General features: G+C 41.4%; 1 protein-coding gene across 1 annotated transcript in view; it reads right to left on the reverse strand.

The window, feature by feature from the left end:
* Positions 1-23,466, reverse strand: part of YLPM1 (YLP motif containing 1) — a 500,153-nt gene that overhangs the window by 117,098 nt on the left and 359,589 nt on the right. Inside the window, 3 exon segments of the mRNA XM_033952197.1 lie at positions 1,362-1,445; positions 1,546-1,722; positions 23,084-23,203. Of these exon segments, the coding sequence (XP_033808088.1) occupies positions 1,362-1,445; positions 1,546-1,722; positions 23,084-23,203 (381 nt within the window).

Genomic DNA, 23,466 nt, shown 5'->3' on the forward strand with positions numbered 1-23,466 from the left:
CCATTTCCTTTCAGCGTCCTTCTCCCCCCCCATCTTCCCCATGTCCTGTCAGCGTCTTTCTCCCCCCTCTGTCTTCCCCATGGCCTTTCAGCATCCTTCTCCACCCCCCCGTCTTCCCCATGGCCTTTCAGCGTCCTACTCCACCCCCCCCCATCTTCCCCATGTCCTGTCAGCGTCCTTCTCCCCCCTCTGTCTTCCCCATGTGCTTTCAGCGTCCTTCTCCCCCCCCGTCTTCCCCATATCCTGTCAGCGTCCTTCTCCTCCTTCTGTCTTCCACAAATGCTTTCAGTGTCCTTCCCCCCCACCCCGTCTTCCCCATGGCCTTTCAGCGTCCTTCTTCACCCCTTTGTCTTCCCCAGTGCTTTCAGTGTCCTTCTCCCCCCTCCTTCTCTCCCGCCCCGGGTGCAGCACAGCCGGCCAGGTTCCCCTTACTTTTGTGGCGCTTCCGCGACCGACAGACCGACAACAGCCCCGGTCTGACAAACCTCCCTGCCCTTAACCGCGAATCTAAATTTCCTTCTTACAGCTGCTGTAAGAAGGTAATTTAGATTCGCGGTTAAGGGCAGGGAGGTTTGTCGGACCAGGGCTGTTGTCGGTCGGTCGGGTTAGCGCCACAAAAGTAAGGGGACCTGGCCGGCTGTGCTGCACACGGGGCGGGGCGGACCGCCCCCCTCCCTTGGTAGCCACACAGGCCGGGACATAGGCCAAAAAAGCTCCGCTGCAAGGTCGAAGCTGCGGGGCCACGGCCACGTGACCTGCCCGGTTGAATGGTTGAACGAAATTTTTTTTTTTAAAACAACAAAACGCAACGTGAGCCAACAGGAATGAGCACAAAAAAGACCCAAATCCGCGGGCATTCGCGCAGAGAGTTTCAAAGTACAAACTTCTCAGCTCCGCGGAAGAGAAAGAACTGAGGAGACACGCCCGGTGCATCGGGCGGGAAGGCACTCGCGCATGCGCGGTGTGGACAACTCGAAACTTCTAAAGTTTCTACAAGCAAGTATGCTTGTGAGATGTCCGCATCGGGGCTCCGTTGGATGACGTCACCCACTAGTGAGAATACCTGCCTGCTTGTCCTGGGATAAGGGGTATCAAGGCACTGAAGCCACTGCATGGATTGCTTGCAGAAATTGTAATTGGATATATTTGCTAGCTCTCAGGCTAAAGATACCTCTGTGCTCAGAAAAATTTGTGGATCTCTACAACTCCCAGATTACGGGTTGGGATTGAACACCTAGCATATGGAATCTGGACAGGACATAACAGAATTCCCAAACCACTTAGCACTTACAAAGCAGGTCCAGAACTCTCCCTTTTCTAAGTATACCTCTGAAAACCTGTCTCATCTTGTTGTATTTTACCTTGTTTATTTCTTTCAGCTTACGGTTGTGAATATTCCTTTTAACACAGGTTTGGTTATCTGCACTCATCTCAGCCAAGTACACCTGACAAGAGAAAACAAAAAACGAAGATAGCTTTGCACAATGTATATGTACCCTAACAAACCTCCTCAGGGACTGCCCAATATCTGGTCACATTTCTTACTTCAAAGCCCTTCGTCTTTGCTGCACTCCAAAACTGCTCAAAGTGACGCACTCTGTCGTTGATTGCGTCCAGGATGATGAAAGGGAAAAAACCATCATCAAGCGTTTTACGGAAGGTTTTAAACATACTGCTTCGGTAGGTCTCCTCCATTTCTGGCTCATACTCGTATTCCATCACCTGATTGATGAAAATAAGATAAACCATGGGTACCTTAAAAAGTCACATTTACTATTTACACAATCAAGGAGAATTAGATTTAATACCATATTTGCTTTTCAAATATATTGACATTGTAAAATATTAAATGAGAGGGAGGACAAGAGGTGGTGCAGTGAGGACGCTGAGAAGTTACCTCCTGTGGATATTACATTTCCTACCTGTTTTATCCATTGTTCTTCAGGGTAAAATCGGTTATTAAGATGCCAAAAAGAAGAGGAAAAGTCCCTTCTTCAGCCTGGCAAACGGAACCCTCCCTACTATGGCAGGATGTGATAACGGACTTCCTAACTTCTTCTCCCAAGTGCGAACTGGCAGTGCCAAATCAGAGAGATTTCAGCTCTCGGGAGCGAAGCCTTGCTCAGTCCCGCGGGACCTGCCTCTCCTCTACAGCCGCGAGACTGGGGAGTATCAGGAGCTCCACAGGGACAGGAGTCAACGTCACTGGTGGAGCCTGAGGGCTTGCTGGCTCCACTTCAAACCGCGGCTGGATCATCTAATGTAGAGAAGGCGTTGGAAACCTCAGCGAGTGCTGGACAGACTTTTTCTATCCCTCCACTGGTAAGCTGAATTCACACTAGAATCAATTTGGATGGTGTTAGACTCCTTGCACAAATTTTATGTTGGAACCCTTCCCCAGATCACTATTCAGGCTCATAGAATGGATAAAATGGAGGAGCACATCAAGACTCATGGGGAAAAAAGTTGATCACCTAGACCAGCGAGTCCAGGGGTTACAATCCTCTCAGACTTCCTTAACTCAGAATAGACTATTGTTTGCAAGGAAGGTGGAAAACTATACTAAATCATTGAACCTTAGGATTTTGAACTTTCCTAAATTGCTGACAATGTCTCCGAAAGATTATTTTTATAAATTCTTGAAGGAAGTATTAAAATACCCTAACAATTGTTTGCCTCCCCTTCAAAATATATATTTTCTGCCTATATCTAAAAATAAGTCTTCTTCTTCATTGGCTTTACATGAGGCAGCTAGCCCTTTGAATATTACTAAAATGTTGGAAACCTCAGAAGAGGAAGTCATTGCTGTTCGACTCTTCTGGTGACGTTTGTCTTTAATCAAGACAAGGAGGCACTCTTGAAGCTATTTTTTAGACTTAAAGAGGTGTCCTTCTTAGAAAGTAAGATCTCTATGTTCCCAGATGTTTCGAAAATTACTCAGACAAGGAGGAAAAGGTTTCTTGAATTAAAACAATATATGGCAACTTTGGGAGCAAAATTTCAGTTAAGATTTCCTTGGAAGTGTTTGATTCAATTGGATCAAAATTCTTATATCTTTTTGAACCCTCCCAGTTGCAATTTTTTCTTGAAGGAAAAGGAGTAGTAATGCCTAGCGCTTCAATGTGAAGTAATACCAATTGATCCCAGATAGTAAGGTCCTAATGATTATTTGAAGAAGTAATATAACTCTGCATATTTGATTTTCTTTTTATTTCTTGAAGTATACATTCTCTCTGTAATGTGAATTGTCCCCTCTCTTATGTGGACTTATTTAGAGTTCTGGGCACAATTAATGCTTTGATTTTTGGTCTGATTTGACCTAATTTGTAAACTTTTCTTTAATTATTAATGTGGCATAGCTCTATTTCATATATATATTGTTTTATGTATATAAAAAGTATAAATAAAGAAAAAATAAAATAAAATATTAAATGAGAAAAAAACAGAAGAGCTAATGCTCTCCCCCCTTTTACAAAACCACAAAAGTGATTTTTAGTGTAGGCCAGCACGCTGAATGCGCTGCACTGCTCCCGACGCTCATAGAGTTCCTATGAGCGTCGGGAGCAGCGCAGAGCATTCAGCGCACTGACCTATGCTAAAAACCACTTTCACGGTTTTATAAAAGGGGGAGAGGTTAAGTAAAACAATGCATAGCTTCATACTTTGACCTGGCTTTCTCACCATAGACCGATTCATTAGTGTGGTTTCCTATTGGTATTTTTTTATCTAAATGTTTACTTTTCTTTATTTAATTATAGTAGGATTACCACAATCTGCTCTCAAAGTTCACATTGAAGAATATTTTGGAGTCTCTGTCCTTAATCTGACTTTTCTGTAAAATCATGAAGAAGTCCAGCAACCAGAGAGTAAGGCCCAGATTCACTAAATTTATTTATTTATTTGGATTTTTATCCCGTCCTCCAAGTAGTTCAGAACGGTCTACAAGTAAACATTCACAATGGAGTGTAATTGGACATACAAGATTATACAGTAGATTTAAATGTTTGGACATACATGACTGTGCAGTGGTTTAAATATAGGGACTATACAGCAAATTAAGAGCAGTAGTTTAAATATAAGTAGTTTAAATACAAGTTTAAGTACAAGTTGTTGGTGTATAGGCTGAGAGAGGACTATATAGGAATTAGGGGAAGATTAGAAAGGAGAAGGAAGAGTAGAGGTGGGGCTTAAGGGGAGGGGTGTAGAGTGAGGGTGACCTTTAGTTGAAGAGGAGGGTCTTTACCATTCTCCGGAATGTCATTAAGAGTTCTGTAGTCTGAGTTGAGGGGGGAGTTGGTTCCAAAGATGGGGAATGTAGTGGCTGTAGGAGCGTTTGCGGGCAGTTTCTGAGAGGAGGGACCTTCCGGGGGGGGGGGGGGGGGGGGGGTGCATAGGAGTGTCTCTGATTCTGAGCGGAGGGTGCGGGTGGGGATGTAGATGGGTAGCTTGGATTTTATATAGGAGAGGGTGGTAGCATAAATTATTTTATGTGCTATTGCCAGGGCCTTGAATGCACAGCGCTGGTTAATTGGGAGCCAGTGTTCAGCGCGGATTGCTGGGGAGATGGGATCATGGTAGTTGAGGCTGTGTAGGAGGCAGATACCTGCATTTTGGACCCGTTGGAGACGCTTGAGATTTTTTTTGATTAGTCCGTTAAATAGGGAGTTGCAGTAATCCATTCTGGAGGGGACATATGCGTAGAGGAGTTGGGCCAGGTCAGGTGTGGAGATGTAGGGTTTGATCCTTCTCAGTTGGCGGAGGTAGTAGAAGGAGGTAGAGACTACTTGGGATATGTGGGCGGAGAGGGATAGGTGTCAGTCTAAGGTTACTCCTAGGCTGCGTACTTGATCTGTAGCCGTTAGTAGAGTGGAGTCCCATGCTAGTGTTGGGCATGTGTATTTGGTGCTTTTTTTCCTGATCCATAAGAGTTCGGTCTTAGAAGCGTTCAGTTGTAGTTTGTTGTTTGTAATCTAAATTTTCATGTCAGAGAGGCAGTGTTAGAGGTTAGCAATTTGGGACGTTTGTTTCTCGCCTAGTGGGAGGAGCAGCTGGATGTCATCAGCATAGGAGTGGATTTTAATGTTGTATTTCTGCGCTATATCAATGACAGGTCTGATGTAGAGGTTGAATAGGAGGGGGGATAGAAGGGCGCCTTGGGGTTAGGCTTGGGGTTAGATTTGTGCGTCCCTAGTAGGACAGTTTGGGTCTTTTGATGGAGGAAGGAGGTGAACCACTGGAGGGCAGAGTCCTTGATTCCAAGATCATAGAGTCTGGATTTGAGGAGGTGGTGGTCGACCGTGTCGAAGGCAGCACTGAGGTCAAGTAGGACTAGTAGGGCATCGCTGCCTTTGTCGAGTATTGCCCAGCTGTCATCAATGACATCTAGGAGAACTGACTCCTTGCTGTGGCCTGTTCGGAAGCCGGATTGAGCAGGGGATAGAGCAGCTTGTTCTTCAATGAAAGGGTGTAATCGGCGGAGCACAATTCGTTCGAGGAGTTTGGAGACAAATGGGAGGTTGGAGACCGGGCGATAGTTGTCGGGTTTGTTAGGGTCAAGGATGGGCGTTTTTAGAATGGGTTTGATAATAGCTGATTTCCAGCTGAGGGGAACTGTCCCTATGGAGATGGAGATGTTAATGATGGGGAGGATGGATTCTGCCATGGCGTCTTCTGTGGACAGCAGGAGGCTGGATGGGCAGAGATCAAGGATGGTGTTGGAGGGTTTGAGTTCTCTCAGGTTTTCGAGAACCTTGGCATGGGTGGCCATATCAAATTGAGAGAGAGTGGTGGAGGATGGGGTATTTGGGATATGCTGGGGGTGTGTAGGAGTGGGGTTGGTGTCAAGATTATCGCGGATGGTTTGTACTTTGGACTGGAAGAAGTTCGAGAGGGTCTCGCTATCAAGTTCTGTTTGGTTGTTGTAGCTTTTTCCTTGGGCGGTGGTGAAAAGTTGGTTTGTGAGGGTGGACAGTTGTTTGGATCTAGCAGGGGCTAGTTGTAGGAGGCAAGAGTAGTGGGTTTTCTTTGCTGTTGGCCGATTTTGAAACAGCGATTGATTCACTATCTTTTTTGCACGCAAATGATTTGCACGGAGGCACAAATCATTTGCATGCAAACTCCCTGACTCAATCGCTCAGTGAGTGATTGAGTCAGTGCAGAGCCTTGACAATAATGACAGGAGAAGCAGCCTCCTGTCACTGCTCTCAGGGCTTTTATCGCCCGCCCACCGAACTTACGGCAGGAGGAATGCCCGGTCCCTCCTGCCATTGGCCCCCTTCTCCCCCGCCTGCAGCTGGATAAACAACCTCCTCCGCCTGCCGAACACCCGTGCTTAAAAATATGGCAGGAGGGATGCCTACTCCCTCCTGCCATTGGCCCCTCTCCTTCCCCCCCAAACAAACAGCAAGAGGGATGCCCACTCCCTCCTGCCACCTGACAGCGGATACCCCCTCTCCGTACCTTTAAAAGTTGGGAGCAGGAGGGGTGCTCAGTCAATCCTGCTCCTCCGGCCTCCTGCAATGCAATGCGGGCCTTAGGCCCTACCCCGGTGCATCATGTGATGCACGGAGAGGGGCCTAAGGCACTGACTGGCTCAGGCACCTCGGGCTTCTCCCTTAGGTGGGGCCTAAGACGCCTGAGCCAATCAGGGACTTCCTTATGGAGCAGGTTAAGGATATCCCTTATTGGCCAAAACGGCCCCTCCCCATGCATCACATGATGCACCGGGGCCCGTATTGCGTCACAGGAGGCCGGAAGAGAAGGGACTGAGCACCCTTCCTGCTTCCAACTTTTAAAGGTACAGGAAGGGGGGGCGTCCGCTGTCTGAAGGGAATAAGCATCCCTCCTGCCATTTGTTTGGAGGGGAAGGAGAGGGGCCAATGGTAGGAGGAAGTGGGAATCCCTCCTGCCATATTTTTAAGTGTGGATGTTGGCAGGGGTGAGGAGGGACCGGGCATCCCTCCTGCCATATTTTTCAGTGCAGTGCAGTGGGGGGAGCGTCGGGTGGCAGTGGGCATCCCTCTTGCCATTTGTGGATTGCAGGGGGGGTGTTTGGCAGGGGAGTTCGGTTTTTTGACAGGCCTGCCTATTTTTTATTCATTTTTTTATGGGGCAGATATTTTGCGTGTGTAATACACACAAAATATCTGTGCCATGAAAAAAAATGAACAAAAAAACCAGCAGACCTGTTGGTAACATAGTTACCCATACAAAAAAATCCAAATCTTTCTAAGCAAAATCCAACCCATATATCAGTTAATTGTAACAATGAAGGGTTAAAGGATATTTAACAGCCATTCTATCTTAGAATATTCGGCTTGATAAATGCCATCAAATTTTACATTCTAACTCCCTTTGTTCAATTATTTTTCTTTTTTCTTTTTTCTAAAAACAAACATGTGTTAATTGGCGCCCAAGCGATTAATAAACTAGGAGAATGATAAATCATATAATATGAACAGTTTTCAGTGCATAGGACCTCACATAACATACCTTGTTCCAAGTTCACATTCTGTCCAGTTTACAACAAATAATCATCTATATCATTACCTCCATCCCATCCCTTATATCTGTATAGCATCCTATAAAAATGTGTATTTATATTATGTGTATTAGTATTTAATTTAATATCACATTCCAAAAATAGTGATGAAGCAAACCGTTACTCTTTTTTTCTCTCTTGTAATTTTCTAAAAACAGCAATACTTATCTCATGTGGAAAGCCGCCAATCCAACGTTGGTTCTGTTATCAAAAACTGCCTGACACTCTGCTTTTTCTCAAGCGTTTCAGTCACCAGACCTTCATTGGGGGATATTTTTATAGCTGAGTTAAATCATTGCATTTGGGTTTTAGGATAGTAAAACCCGATGCAAAATAGCCAAGCAAATATTAGTGATTCAATCGCTTGGCTATTTTGCATGGGATTTTACTCATTTGCATGGGTTGGGTTGGGTTGGAAACTATGTGGTGGGCCGTATAGTGAATTGGGTGAAAACAGGTTTAGCAACTATCGCTGACTTTAGTGAATTGGGGCCTAGGTATCTTTCCTTCAAAGAAGTTCAGAAAAGTAGGAGAGGTTTTACGATCCCAAACAAGGGCTCTAATACAGCCTGGGGTGCTGCCTCCTTGACAGGGTATCTGACACACTGGAACATCTTCAACCGTGCATCCTGCCTAAGGCACATAATGAAACCCAGAGCAATGGAGAAACCTCTTATACAGTATTCAGTACTCTTTTGAGGATTACAAATTTTTAGTTCTTATTAAACCCCCGACTATACCGGAAAGATGATGTGTTATCAAAGATCAACAGAGGTTGATTTTTAGATTTCACTCTTTCCACCCACGGGGTCTCAACCAGGAACTGGACTTATAAGTTTTTGTATAACAACATGTCCACACAATCGATTCAGCATTTTATTTAAAACTCATACAGCCTTATTTATAATTTCTTACCTAATTTTTTTTTTTTTTTTTAAGTATTGCTAGTTATTCATTTTAGTAATTTTTTTAAAATCACTCTCTAAAGTTATCTCTATTACACTTGTGTTTTTAATTCACTTTTTTACATCTGGTTTTTTTTTAAAGCTATGCTCAATCTCATATTATTAGTCTACTGCAAAAGCAGTTTTGTTTTTTGTTTTTTTTTCAAATTCTTTATTCATTTTCAATCTTACATCAAGAACAGAATATTACATCATTTAAACCATGTAAACATTACTTGTATTTCTTCTAACATCATCTTAAAAACATAAATTTATACTCTCTCCACAAATATTTTAATCAAACATATCATATAAAAATAATATTTTATCTATTGATCAATCCTTTAATATAACTTTATACCCTCCCCCTATATACTTTCATTGGATAATGGCGTCTAATCATTACAATAATTTGTCAATGGCCCCCAAATCTTTTTTTAAATTATTATAGTTCCCTTTTTGTATGGCAATTGTTCTTTCCATTTTATAAATATGACATAGCGAATTCCACCAAAATGAATAATTAAGCCTTTTGTAATTTTTCCAATTACTGGTAATATGTTGTATGGCAACTCCTGTCAAAATTAATAAAAGGTTATTATTACTTGATGAAATTTGACTTTTTGTTCTCATTGACATTCCAAACAGAATTGTATCATATGATAATGCTACATGGTTTTCTAGTAAGCAATTAATTTGGGACCAGATTGATTTCCAAAAGACCATGATACAGGGACAAAAGAATATTAAATGGTCCAAAATCCCTGCTTCTAGATTACAATGCCAGCATCTATTAGACTTAGAGCTATCTAACTTTTGTAATCGAACAGGGGTCCAAAAAGCTCTATGTAACAAAAACAACCAAGTCTAGATGCTGACATTGTACATCTCATTCTCCAAGACTAAATTCGTGGCCATTGAGACGCAGAAATTTGATGCTTGATCTCAATGCTCCAAATGTTTCTAAGATCATTTTGTTTATATATCCAGATATCAATTTATACCACTGTGCGCTTTGGTGCCCCAAGAAATCCGCCTGAAAGCATAAGAATTCCAGACTATACTGATTATTAAGATTTTTCCATTCAGGGAACCCCTCCTGAATAGCCTGCTTCAGTTGCAACCATTTAAAACTTTGTGACTTATTAAGACCAAATTTATGTTGTAACCAGTGTTCCCGCTAAGCTGCGCTGGGGTGCGCTGACGCACAAAATATTACCTCGCAGCGCACAAGTTTCTGTCACAGCGCACACAGTGTAGAGCACAGTTCTTCAACCGCCGGTCCGCAAACAAAATCTTGCCGGTCCGCGAAAGATTCGGCCCCCGCCGCAACGAAAGGCCGGCGTCAGCTGACTTGCAACTTCCTGTTGCAGTCGCTGTGCCGGGACTCCTGCCTTCGCCGGGACTCCTGCCTTCCACCGCGTTTGCCTCCTGCCTTGTCTCCGCACCTCCAGACCAGCAGCGGCAGCTGTGTATGCTTTTAACTTCGGCACAGAGCTGCCCCTAATCAATAGTTTAGCGCGGTTTCATAAGGCAGCCTCGGGGCCTTTGCTAGGCCGGCCCACATCGCATCATCGAAGCGGGCCGGCTATCAAAGGCCCCGAGGCTGCCTCATGAAACCGCGCTAAACTATTGATTAGGGGCAGCTCTGTGCCGAAGTTAAAAGCATACAGAGCTACCGCTGCTGGTCTGAACTCTTGGGCCGCTGAAGGAGGGCAAAAAGCAGCTGTCCTGGAGGTTTCCCTTCCTCTCGCCTTTACAGGTTCCTTTTTTCCACCTTTTTTTTTTTTCCTTCAAACGGCAACGGGCCCCAGCATCGACATCAATCAAGTAAGTTCCACTGTCAATCAAGCGGTTCTGCTCGGCCAAAGCTTCCCCTGTGACATGAGCCACCCTCAGGGGAAAGAAAGTGACCCACAAAGGTGAGGGGAAGGGGGGCAGATGATGGAAGTTGGGGGGGGGAGAGAGAGAGAGAGAGAGAAGGGGCAGATGATGGAATGGAGGAGATGAGAGAGAGAGAGAAGGGGACAGATGATGGAAGTGAGAAGAAGGGAGAGAGCAGAAGGCAGATGGATGTCAGTTGAGAAGGGAGAGCAGATGCTGAATGGAAGTGGGGAAAGAACACATACTGGATGGAAGGAGGAGATAAATAAAGGGGGAAGAAAATAGTAAGATAATGGAGGGGTGAGGGAAAGGGGTGACAAGCTGTGTGTAGACACAGTGAAAAGAGGGAAACGGGACTAAATAGTAAGAAAGAATTTAATTTAGATGGAGGCAGAAAATAGAGAAGGAAGACCAGAGAAGAAAAGGGAAGAGAGAGCAGAGAATGATCAGATCTGAGTGGAGGAAATGAGAAGAGAGATATGCTAAAAACCACAGGGGGGAGGGAAGGATAGAGATGCCAGACCATGAGGGGAACAGAAGGAAGATGATGGATGCTAGACCAAATTGGGGGGTGGGGGGGGCAGGAGGAGAGATGGCAGGGAAAGACAGACAGTGAATGGAAGGGGCAGATGCTGGACTGAAGAGACAGAGAAGGTTATCATGCTGCTGTACCGGGCCATGGTACGCCCTCACCTGGAGTACTGCGTCCAGCACTGGTACTTTAAGAAGGACACGGTACTACTCGAAAGGATCCAGAGAAGAGCAACTAAAATGGTTAAGGGGCTGGAGGAGTTGCCGTACAGCAAAAGATTAGAGAAACTGGGCCTCTTCTCCCTTGAGCAGAGGAGATTGAGAGGGGACATGATAGAAACATTCAAGGTACTGAAGGGAATAGACTTAGTAGCTAAGGCAGGGAGAACGAGAGGGCACTCTCTAAAGTTGAAAGGGGATAGATTCCATACAAACGTAAGGAAGTTCTGTGGTAGAAAGCAACATATTTATTTGGCTCATAACTTGCTGGCGCCCGATATTTTTAGCTCACAGTGAAAAAAGTTTGCTCACAACACCCGCCCGCTTAGAGGGAACACTGGTTGTAACTGTGAAAAATCAAGCAGTTTACCATTAGAAATAACATCATTTAAAGTACATATACCTGCAATAATCCAATGCTTCCATACGACTTTAAATCCGCCAATTTGAATCTTGGAGTTTACCCATAAAGATTGATTTGTTGATTTGTGTATTGGGTTAGGTGTTAAATTACTGACATAACGTAATGCTTTCCATATATCCATTAATATTCTGTTCTCTTTATATTTCCTAGGCATCTTAATACTGAGAACATGAGATAAATGTAAAGGAAACATGAGTCGCCATTCCAAATACAACCAGTCTGGGGTATTTTCCATGAGCTCTGGGAGGACCCAATACATACCCTGGCATAAAATATAGGCCTGATGATACCTAAGTTTGGAAAATTTACCCCACCCTCCGTAATTGTTTTTTGTAAAGATACTAAGGCAATTCTAGGCATTTTACCCAGCCAAACAAATCTTTTAAGAATACCTTTTAACTTTTTATAAAAGGACCCCTGAAAAAAAACTGGTATCATACTCATCTGATAACAAACCACAGGCAATATCATCATTTTAATAGTTTGGACTCTCCCCCATCAAAAAAGATGTAAAGGATTCCATTGCTCACACATTTCTGTTACTTTCTTTAATAAAAGTTTTTAATTTTCTTTTACTGTGTCTTCTAGTGTATTTTTAATCTTAATACCTAAATACTTTAAGTGGACGAATTTCTGACTTGCTCCAATTTATCTTATAGCCTGAAAATTTTCCAAATTTCTCTATCAACTCCAGCAAGCATGGAATGGTACTTACCGGATTTCTCAAATAAAGCAGTATATCATCTGCATATGCAGAGACTTTATATTCCCAATCTGCACGAGGAATACCCTGTATCCCCTTTGCTTGCTGAATAGCTAATAGCAAGGGTTCTAACACAATATCAAAAAGCAAAGGAGATAAAGGACAACCTTGTCTAACCCCCTCCGCAAATTAAAACGTTCAGATAAATTATTATTAATATACAATCTTGCAGCAGGAGAGCTATACAACGTCTGAATCATTTGTATAAATCCCAAACCTATACCAAACCACTCTAATGCTTGATACATGAAAGTCCATTCAACTCGATCAAAGGTTTTTTCCGCGTCTAAAGAGCCGAGAAAGCCGGATCATTTATGTCTTTTGTTAAGTTTAACATATGAAAAGCCAATCTGGTATTATTAGAAGAATGTCTCTTAGCAACAAATCCTGTTTGGTGCATATCAATAATAAAAGGGAAAGCTTTAAGCTAATCGCAAAGTCAATGTCTTAGCCAAAAGTTTTCCATCAACATTAATTAGTGAGATAGGCCTGTAGTTTGAAACCAGAGTGAGATCTCTGTTTGGTTTTGGCAAAATGATTGTTAATGATTCTGCCATAGTACCAGTAATGCAACCTTTAGTTAGTTGGTATTGATATAAATTTAATAAATGAGATAATAGGGTAGTTTGAAATGATTTATAAAATTCTACTGTATAACCATCACCACCTGGAGCGGATCCAACTCTAAGAGACTTCAACGCTGTTTCTAATTCTTTTAGAGATATAGGCTCATCCAAACTTCTTTTTATATGTTCAGGAACCTTCGGTCCAATAATTAAGATTCAAAAATTCTAAACCATCTTTTTTCCTATCCTCATAAGGCTCGGAAGAATACAGATCCTTATAAAAATTTAGAAATTTACTCAAAATATCACGAATTTGAGTATGTATAACTCCTTTCTCATCCTTTATTGCAATAATTTTTGTCCTTCTTTTCTTTGCTTTAAGATAATTTGCCAATAATCTTCCCGCCTTATTTGAGCTTCCATAATACAAAGTTTGTTGGGAAAACAAATCATTCCTTGCGAATTTTGATGAAATCTCATTATATTTACCTTTTGCTTTTAATAAAGCCTATAAAGTATTCTGCTCCCATTTCTCCACTAATTTAGCTTCCAAAAGATTAATTTCTTTTTCCAAATCAGAAAATTGTTTAAGTTGTTTTCTAATATATGCCGAATATGAAATAATATTGCCTCTCATGGTAGCTTTGAATGCATCCCATAATGTTTCTATATTAGTATCTACCAAGGTGTTAATTTAAAAAAATTCAATCATTTTTAATTTAAATTCTTCAAGGAATTTTGAATCTGCAATCAATGAATTATCGAATCTCCAAACAGACCTACTATATTCTTGCTCTCCAGACTTAAAATCAATCCACACACCTCCATGATCTGATAATATGATCGGGTCTATGGATGCTTTTGTAACTTGCTGTACTAATTGATTTGAAACAAAAATATAATCTATTCTTGAAAAAGATTTATGAACTTGTGAACAAAAAGAAAATTCCCGTTCATCAAAATGAAGTATCCGCCATATATCCTTCAAATCACAAGATTGTACCAAATTATCTAACCCTAAAGACTTCATAATTTTACTTGGTTTTTTTATCCATTAATGGATCTATAACAGCATTGAAATCTCCAGCCACCACTAAATTAGAGGCAGCCAGTGGGAGTAATAATTGTTGTAAATTCTTGAAAAATTCAATTTGATTCGTATTTGGGGCATACACATTAACCAAATCCAGGGTATTATTTCCCATGCTCATTCTTATATGTACCCACCTTCCTAAGGGATCAGAATCAATTAAATGAAAATTAGCTGTATTCTTTTTATTTATCAATATGGCAACCCCAGCTTTTTTTCCCAGTAGCAGGGGCAAAAAAAAACTTTGTTTTACCCATCCCCCTTCCAATTTTTGTGACTCCACCATTGATAAATGAGTCTCTTGTATGAAATATAAATCCGCGTTTTGTTGCTTCAGAAAAGCAAGCATTTTTTTTCTTCTTTATATGATGGTTAAGGCCATTAACATTTAATGAAAAAAGTTTAATCTCCATTATATATTTTGTTTTCCAAGTAATCAAATATAATTAATTTATAATAATTAGACTCCATTAGCAATATTTTAAAATGTACACAAAATACCCCTATCACAAAAAATTCCTTCTCTACCCTCCCCCCTCCCCAAATTATTAATAATAGTGTTAACTTGGTGACACACATATTAGATTAAGCGATGATAAACTCCACAAAGACCTTCCTTAAACAATATATTGAAATAAGTCACATCTAAAATACTTGTAAAATATAATCATTCTTGATAAAGTAATCTATTTCATAAATCATATAATAATATAAGTTTAATAACTTTGTATGCAGTTTAGAAATTTCTAAAATGGTCTTTTATAATAATATACCTAAAGACTCAATTGTAAACCATTTAAAACACCCTATAATCAATAGACTACATTAAATTAAGTTTATCTTCTTAATCACCTTTTAATTTTTATAACAAAGACATTTATATTTAAAATAAAGAAATCAATAATGGAATCAAATTCCTTTTGATTCAATTATCAAATTATATTATAATTAGTGATATAAAATTCATAAAAAAACAAGACAAATCTAAAATTAATCATTTCTTACTAATGTGTAAATAAATCTTTCTTAAAATTTATTCATCAATCATCTTTTACTCCATTATACATAAATTAAAACTTAGAACATATTTAATTTATGAAATCAGGATAACTTAGCATCTATCTTTCGGGGAATAAATTATATTATCTTAAAATGAATCATTTAACTGAAACAAATTTTTAATTAAATCAATTTCTTTTGATAATGAGAATAATTAGAATCTCATAAATATCACTAAGCAAATACAGAACCATTTAGGATCAGCTTCTTATATTGCCATTTATGTATGAAACATAAATAGAAATAAACCTAGAACAATTTAACCCATATAATCTCTTCCATTAAAACTTCACCTTTATGAAACTCTTAGCATCTTCCCCTTTCTAAAATTCTAAATTGAGAATCATTTGTAAAAACTCTGAAGTATAAATATAAACCAATATAATATGATATCTTATTATTGGGATTTCATGCAAACTATTAGCGTAATTTGTCCTCTCTCTCTTGTCTTCGATGCCCTTCTGTAATTCCAACTCACGCTCCTTAATGATTCTTTGTAAGTTCCACCAGGATTCATCAAGTGCCACAATTGTTAAGCAAATGTATGGATTTAATATTACATTGTAGATTTTTGATCTATCAATTCATCTCTGTCAGCTGGATGAAAACTGCGTTAACAGAACTGAGCATAGTGCGAAAGGCATCTCGTGCTTAACAAAGTTCATTAATTACCTCCTATGAAATACAACGCGTGGGAACTGTTAGATCATCTGCGTTCATACCAGATAGAAAAAGTATAACCACAGCACTCTAGTTGCTTGTTCAAATTTAGAATGTTTATTCCTAGTTTGATGAATTCCTTGCCGGGACTGTTGAATCACACTTTTAAAATGAAGCTGCAAACATTCTAATCCGTTTTCCTTAGAAATCAATGAAGACATGCTAACTCATGCATAAAGTTTTCATTTATATACCATCCTCGAAAAGAAAAGAATAAAGATACATAAAATAATATAATTAAAAATCGCTTTCCCCCCTTTTCTTCCTTTCCTTCTTTCCTCGTTGGGAGGAGTTATGTAGACATTGGCTGTTCCTGTTGCTGAATAAAAATTTGTAACTTCTCAGGATCGTCAAAAGTGATTGTTTTATTATCAAAAGTAACCTTCATGATAGCAGGATATATTAAACCATATTTAGCCCCCATTTCTCTCAACTGGGGTCTAAGATCCAAAAAGCTTTTCCTCTTGTTTGCCGTGCTTCTGGCAAAGTCGGATACAAAATGTATACGGGTGTCTTGATATTTTAAATTTTTATTCTGTTTTGCTAGTTGAAAGATCTCCATGACCTGTTGATGCTTTAATAACTTAAAAATTAATGGCCGAGGACCCTTTTGCTTATCCGATCTCCACGCAAGGATCCTGTGTGCTCTCTCGACTTCTAAGGGGAACTTTGACTTAATATTTTAGGTAGTACATTTTCAAGGAAGGAGACGCATTTCCTTTCTCCGCCCCTTCCGGTAGCCCTAAAAGCCTTAAATTACTCCTCCTCTCTCGGTTAGAGCAGTCCTCCAGCTCACGAATAAGTACTTCAATTTTCTTTCGATCCGTTTTACTATGAAGAATTTCTGTTTCCACAATAACTATTCTTTCCTCCATATTGTTCGACTTCATTTCTAACACTTCCATTTTCTTATTCAGGGTGGAAATTTCCCCTGTTAAGTCGTTAACTTTTTTTGCAATACCCGACACAATTTCCTTAATCTCTTTCAGTTCCTTCATTACCTCGTTATCACCATTTTTTTATTCTGACTCTGTCTTCGCTCTCTTATTACTTCCAGACGTTGCAAACATTAACTCGTTCTTATTTTGCTTCCCCGAAGCCATTGCACACCTTTATTTTTTGTTTAAAGCACGAAGTTTAAAATTTTTCATGTGATTTATAATACTTTCAAGGTCTACCGATGCGGAGCTCACTCACTACCCAACCGTCTTCATGCGCGACCAAGCCACGCTCCCTGTTTTGTTATTTTTTTAACAGATTTGAAACCCAGATTTTTTTTAAAAAAATTCATTTGAATTTGTAATTATTTTTTAAAACTGAAGAAGTTTAACAAAGTAATTTACATTTTTAATGATTGTGGCCATCTTGGCTTTAGCAATTTTAATTTGTTCCTAAAGTGATTTCTTCACACGATTCACTGAAGCATGGTGTATACTACATGTTCATACAATTTTTCAAATTGAAGTTTTTTTAGTGCTATTTTTGCATTGGCTTTGTTTCTATGATGTCATGGGAACACATGGCCTTCTTCTTCTTTTTAACAATTTTGATGCTATTTAGTGGGGTTTTTATTTTATTGAAATTTTCTTAATCTATAATACTAAAATGGTAAGTGCGTATGCGCACTCTAAAGCTGTGTTCCCTGATTTGTCGAGAAGTGGCCATAAGAGTGCGCATGCACGCTTACTACATCACCCGCACCAGGCGGGGATCGAGAAAGGAGCTGCGGCGGGCCGGGGACCACAGCCAGCCGCCGATCACCTCCAAGAGGGAAGTGAGGAGCCGGCCCGGGCGACACAAGGTCCATGCCCAACCCAGGCTCTACCTAGCACTGGCTGCACGGCCGAGATGCTGCCGTTGCTGCTCCGCGCACCCCGGCCTCCTCCTCATGTGTGCTCACAGACGGGCAGGTGGCCTGCAGACAGGAGGCTGCTGAAGCCGCGGTGGAAACGCTCAAAGCTTCCCCGAGGGGGTGGGGGGGAACGGCACGCGATGGCAAGGAGGGAGTGGTAGCAGGCCGCAGAGGCTGTCGGTGCTATTGAAGGAGCGAGCGAGGATAGATAATACTTTTGTTTTTTTAAAAGGTTTTTGCACTATATCTGCCGATTGTTCAGCAGGGCTGGCCTGTTGTCGCTAAGTAAGGCAGGGGAATTTGTACCTGGTAGGAAGTTTTCTAACCAATTGGAACTTCGGTTCCCAAGTTGACGCGATGGGGGTTCCCGCTCTTTAAATTCAGTGCAGCGAGGATGCTGCAGCCATTTTTAGCAAACACAGCAGTGTTACAGCACAACCGAATAAGCACAAGTGTTAGATTAGGTAAGTTAACTTTGTAGGAATGAATACTACATTTTGGTTTGTTGGAAAATTCAGTGTGGTAGAAAGCATGATTATTATGTAATTGTTTAGTACAGTCACAGTATTTGCTTCCCCAAAGACAAAAAGAAAGAAAGACAGAAATACAGAAAGCGGCTAGGAAAAAGAGAGAGAAAAAGAAATAAAGACAGACACACAGACATATATTCTAGCACCCGTTAATGTATTGGGCTATAAGACTAGTTTATTATAAAGTATTCAAGCAATATGGAAATACAAAGTAAAAATCAAAATTGGAAATAACACAATCATCCTATCAAGCCCACATCATGAGGAGCTAAGGTGAGTACAATATACCTCTTTATATAACAGGCTAAATTATATTAAACTCAATAAATCTGTAAAGAAAAATAGTTTATCTCACGACATGCTCAGATTTATTCAAAAGAAAAGTTTTCAACTGAGCTGGATCCAATAATACGGAACAGTCAATTCTCCATGTAACTAGATATTTACGATGAAATTGTAATTAGAAGGTGCCACCTTCTCCTGGAGATCCAAGATGGCGTTTACCTGTGTGGACGCATTCAGTTGAGCTCCAGATTCCTCTGAGAAGTTTCCTTTTTCCTCTGTGCTTTTCAATTCAATACGCCTCCAAAAAGGAAAGGCAAGGTACAGAGCTATCCCTCAGAGCCTCCACCCAAGCCTGAGTCGAAGCAGCAGCTGATATCAGCGTTCATGCTGAACACCCCAGTTTCAGAGCTAGCAGTGACTTCTAGGCTGCTGCAGGAGGATTTAGCCCGAACTAGAAAAAACAAGGAAGGCAACCAAGTCACATTAAGGTCTGCGTGGGGGAAGCTCCCCACGCAGACCTTGATGTGACTTGGTTGCCTTCCTTGTTTTTTCTAGTTTAGGATTTGTTTGGCAAATCAGGAGTGTGTTGTTGGAGGATTTAGCCCAGCAGCTGCTTTAGGCTTCTTTTTGAACCCAAAAGCTTAAAGCACTCCACAACCACCCAACTCCAGAGTGTTATCAGCTCAGGGAACTGAGTCGAAATCTAAAGAGCAGATTGAAGAGGTGTAGCTCGGAGGGGAAATGAGGGAAGTAGTTAGCTCCCAGGCTATGTTGCCGGTAGCAGTATCAGCTTTCTCTGGAGTAGGAACATCTGGGAAGTAGTTAACTATTGTAACTTTTTTTAATGTATCTAAATCGGCAGGAATGGTGACTGACTTAGCTGAGTCAGTTTCTAAACCTGGGACATCAGGCCATCAGAATATTAAACCTCCATTGATGACACAGGATTCAATTTGGACAGCTCTCGGACTTTGAAGTCTTCGGTAATGCAATGTTCTGATGAAGTGAGTACATTTTCAGCTAGATTGGACTTAAATGTTTCTCTGTAGGAAGAAAAAATTTGACCCTTTTGATGGCATTGAGAATGGATTCTATCTTCCGAAGAAGGAACATCTGGTGAGGGTTGAAAAAAGACTCTCTTGGAGGATGATCTGAAGAAATAGCGATAAAGTGAAGAGAGTATCCCTCTCAAATTACTGTTAGTACCCAGAGGTTTGTGGTAATCAGTTCCCAGCGAGGGTAATAGAGTTGAAACCGTCCTCTGATGGGTTGAGGGAGAGGCTGGGATAGAGGAAGAGTGGCTATGCTTTTGAATAGCACATCATAAGAACATAAGAATAGCTTTACTGGGTCATAACAATGGTCCATCAAGCCCAGTAGCCCATTCTCACGGTGGCCAATCCAGGTCACTAGTATCTGGCCAAAACTCAAGGAGTAGCAATACTCCATGTTACCAATCCAAGGCAAGAAGTAGCTTCCCCTGTGTCTTTATCAAAAACAGACTATGGACTTTACCTCCAGGAAATTGTCCAAACCTTTCATATAACCAGCTACGGTCTCCGCTCTTACCCCAACCTCTGGCAACGCATTCCAGAGCTTAACTATTCTCCGAGTGAAAAAAATTTCCTCTTATTGGTTATAAAAGTATTTCCCTGTAACTTCATCCAGTGTCCCCTAGTCTTTGTCATTTTTGACAGAGTGAAAAATCGATTCACTTGTACCCGTTCTACTCCACTCAAGATTTTGTAGACTTCAATCATATCTCCCCTCAGGTGTCTCTTTTCCAAGCTGAAGAGCCCTAACCTTTTTAGTCTTTCCTCATACGAGAGGAATTCCATTCCCTTTACCATCTTGGTCGCTCTTCTTTGAACCTTTTCTAATGCCACTACATCTTTTTTGAGATAAGGAGACCAGAATTGTATGCAATACTCCATATAAGATTGCCACATGGAGTGATACAGGGGCATTAAAACATTCTTAGTCTTGAAGTGGATCGTGCCAAAAACGACCCCTCCAAGACCGGTAGCAGCTGGGAAGCATGAACCGTCTCAGCCGCTAAAGCAGGCAAACCGGCAGCAGTGGTAAGGGAATCCCCTGCAACATCGGCGGTAAGGGAATCCTTTTTACCCTGACCGTCGGTGGATGGGGAAATCCCTGTGTGGACAGCGAGGGAAGCCCAGGCTTCGCCGCTGTCAGCTACCAGTAAGCGAGGCACTTGCGAAGGGGAAGCCTGGATACCGGCACCTGATGCCGACGAGGATTCCCCTTCATGGCGGTCTACACAGTGCTTGCACAGGCCGACCGCAGGTGCCTCGCGTCTGTAGCACAATGAACATTCGCTCCTGGTGAAAAGTGCTCATTGCGCAATATGTGACCTAGCTGTAAAGAAAGAGTGCCGGTTAACAAAAAAAAAAAAAATAATCAATTATACAGCCCTGAAGGACCCTTTCAGACCGGCACTGCCTCAGGATATTTTTTCCCCCCAGAACAGACTCCACTGGCTCTCAAAACTATATGCTTTGCCTGTATTGGTGGTAAGGGTTACAGTTGAGGCACCTCTACAAAATTTTGGGGAGGTGGAGGAAGAGGGGGAAGGGACTCAACAGGGCCCCTCCAAGCTCAGGAGAGCACCAAAATGGGGACAAGGAGCCCTAAACATATTCCAACAACTTTACCAAGAGGAGACTGGAACAGCTCACCTACCACCTGCTTGGAGAGAAGACTGTTAGATAGTGGGAGGGACAGCTATTAAGTACTATAACCAAAAGTTTGGTCTCAGTATCCACCTGCTGATCATGGTGAGCTATTACCCATCAGTGAAGGCTGTACCGTTCTGAAGAAGTTGACAAAGAATGCCTCTTTATCCCTCAATGGTGCAAATTCAGCTTGAGGTTTGCATTCAGTTCTGGTCTCTCTATCTCAAAAAAGATATCGTGCATTGGATGTGGTAAGAATGGTTAATATAGCTGGTTTTAAAAAAGGTTTGGACAATTTCCTGGAGAAAAGGTCCATAGTCTGCTATTGAGACAGACATGGGGGAAGTCACTGCTTGCCCTGGATTGGTTGCATTGGATGCTGCTACTATTTGAGTTTTTTGCCAGATACTTGTGACTTCGATTGGCCTTTGTGAAGACAGGATACTGGGCTAGATGGCTTGAAAGGGTCCAGAGAAGAGCAACTAAAATGGTTAAGGGGCTGGAGGAGTTGCTGTACAGTGAGAGATTAGAGAAACTGGGCCTCTTCTCCCTTGAAAAGAGAAGACTGAGAGGGGACATGCTTGAAACATTCAAGATAATGAAGGGAATAGACTTAGTAGATAAAGGCAGGTTGTTCACCCTCTCCAAGATAGAGAGAACGAGAGGGCACTCTCTGAAGTTAAAAGGGGATAGATTACGTACAAACATAAGGAAGTTCTTCTTCACCCAGAGTGTGGTGGAAAACTGGAATGCTCTTCCGCAGACTGTTATAGGGGAAAACACCCTCCAGGATTCAAGACAAAGTTAGACAAGTTCCTGATAACCAGAACGGAACGTACATAGGTAGGGCTGGTTTCAGTTAGGGCACTGGTCTTTGACCTAGGGGCTGCTGCAGGAGTGGACTGCTGGGCACAATGGACCACTGGTCTGACCCAGCAGCGGCAATTCTTATGTTCTTATTGGTCTGACCCAATAAGGCTATTCTTAAGTTCTTAGGCTCAAGGGGGGGAGGGAGGGGAGGCAATGACCCAGCTAGGTCTAGGCAGGGTGTCTGCAAGACCAGAGCAAGATACTCAGAAGATCTAATTCATATGTCAAGTTCTGAAGCCCAGAGGTAAACTGACCCTCAACTCAACCATGTGGCTGCCTGCACAGCAAGCCTGAGAGAAGTAAACACTGAATGCACAAACTCAAACCAGCAAGACGTCAGCCATAGCCTTGGTCCATGAGAGCCTGCCCAAAGAAACAACAAACAGCTGCACTAATCCAACCTAAATTAATAGAAGTTTTCAATTTTAGGGTAATAGCACAACTCAAAGCTGTAGCAGTGTGGCAGGCTGGCCTGGATTACCAGGAGCAGGTAGCACACACCATACACTTTTCCATGAATATAACTGTCTTACTTTAGCCAAGAAGTATTTAGTTATTCTGTTTGTTTCTTTTTTTTTCCAATTCTTTATTCATTTTTCATCTTACTTCAAGTACACAATATTACATCAATTGAATCATACACATCACTTGAAATTCTTTCAATTGTCATCTTAAATATATAAATTATCTCCCTCCCCCCCACCCTTTTCACCAATATTGTAATCAAAAAATATCATACATGTGTTATATTCATAGAATTAATTAAACTTATTATTTAATAGTTATTCTGTTTCATTCAGTTTTCCATCAGCTTCCAAAGTCAGCGTACAGTTTCCCAGGGCTTCTGCCTTAGCCCTTCCTCTCTCTCAGGGAACTCTTCCCTTGGGACCTTTTCTCTTTGATTACATTCTGGGCATAGTACTTCTCCCTGTCTGAGTCCTGTCATTTTGACTCAGCAGTGAGCTCTCAAGCATGAGGCACTCTGGGACTTGTAGTCTTTCACCAGTTACCAATCACCCTCTGCTGCCCAGTAGTTCAACTGCATCCTTAAAGAGGGAAATTCCATAGTGACTCGCACTGACTACTTGGCTACTGACTGGCGATACATACCTTCTTTTGGACTTTCTTGCCAGAATCTGGATCCTTCTCCACCTTTTCTACTTCAGTGATAAAATAGTCATCAAGGCTCAGTACTCGTGGAGCTGCACCACCACACTCAACTTCTTTATCCTGAAATTAACAAGATCAAAGAGAAAACTGTAATAGATACAACATAGTAAAAAGGTTACCTGGAATTTGTTCTCCACAGATACCAAGATTACAAACCCCCCCCCCAAAAAAAAAAACAACCAATTATCAGAAAATGAAGTCATTCAACAGAAAATCTTACTATACCTACAAAAAAACCTTGAAAACTTTACTTCACCTATGTGGGACTTTTTACCCTACCACTGTATCACAGGGAACCTGCAAACATAGTTAAAGGCTGAGAG

Source organism: Geotrypetes seraphini, chromosome 7 (assembly GCF_902459505.1).
Source record: "Geotrypetes seraphini chromosome 7, aGeoSer1.1, whole genome shotgun sequence".
Taxonomy (NCBI): Eukaryota; Metazoa; Chordata; class Amphibia; order Gymnophiona; family Dermophiidae; genus Geotrypetes; species Geotrypetes seraphini.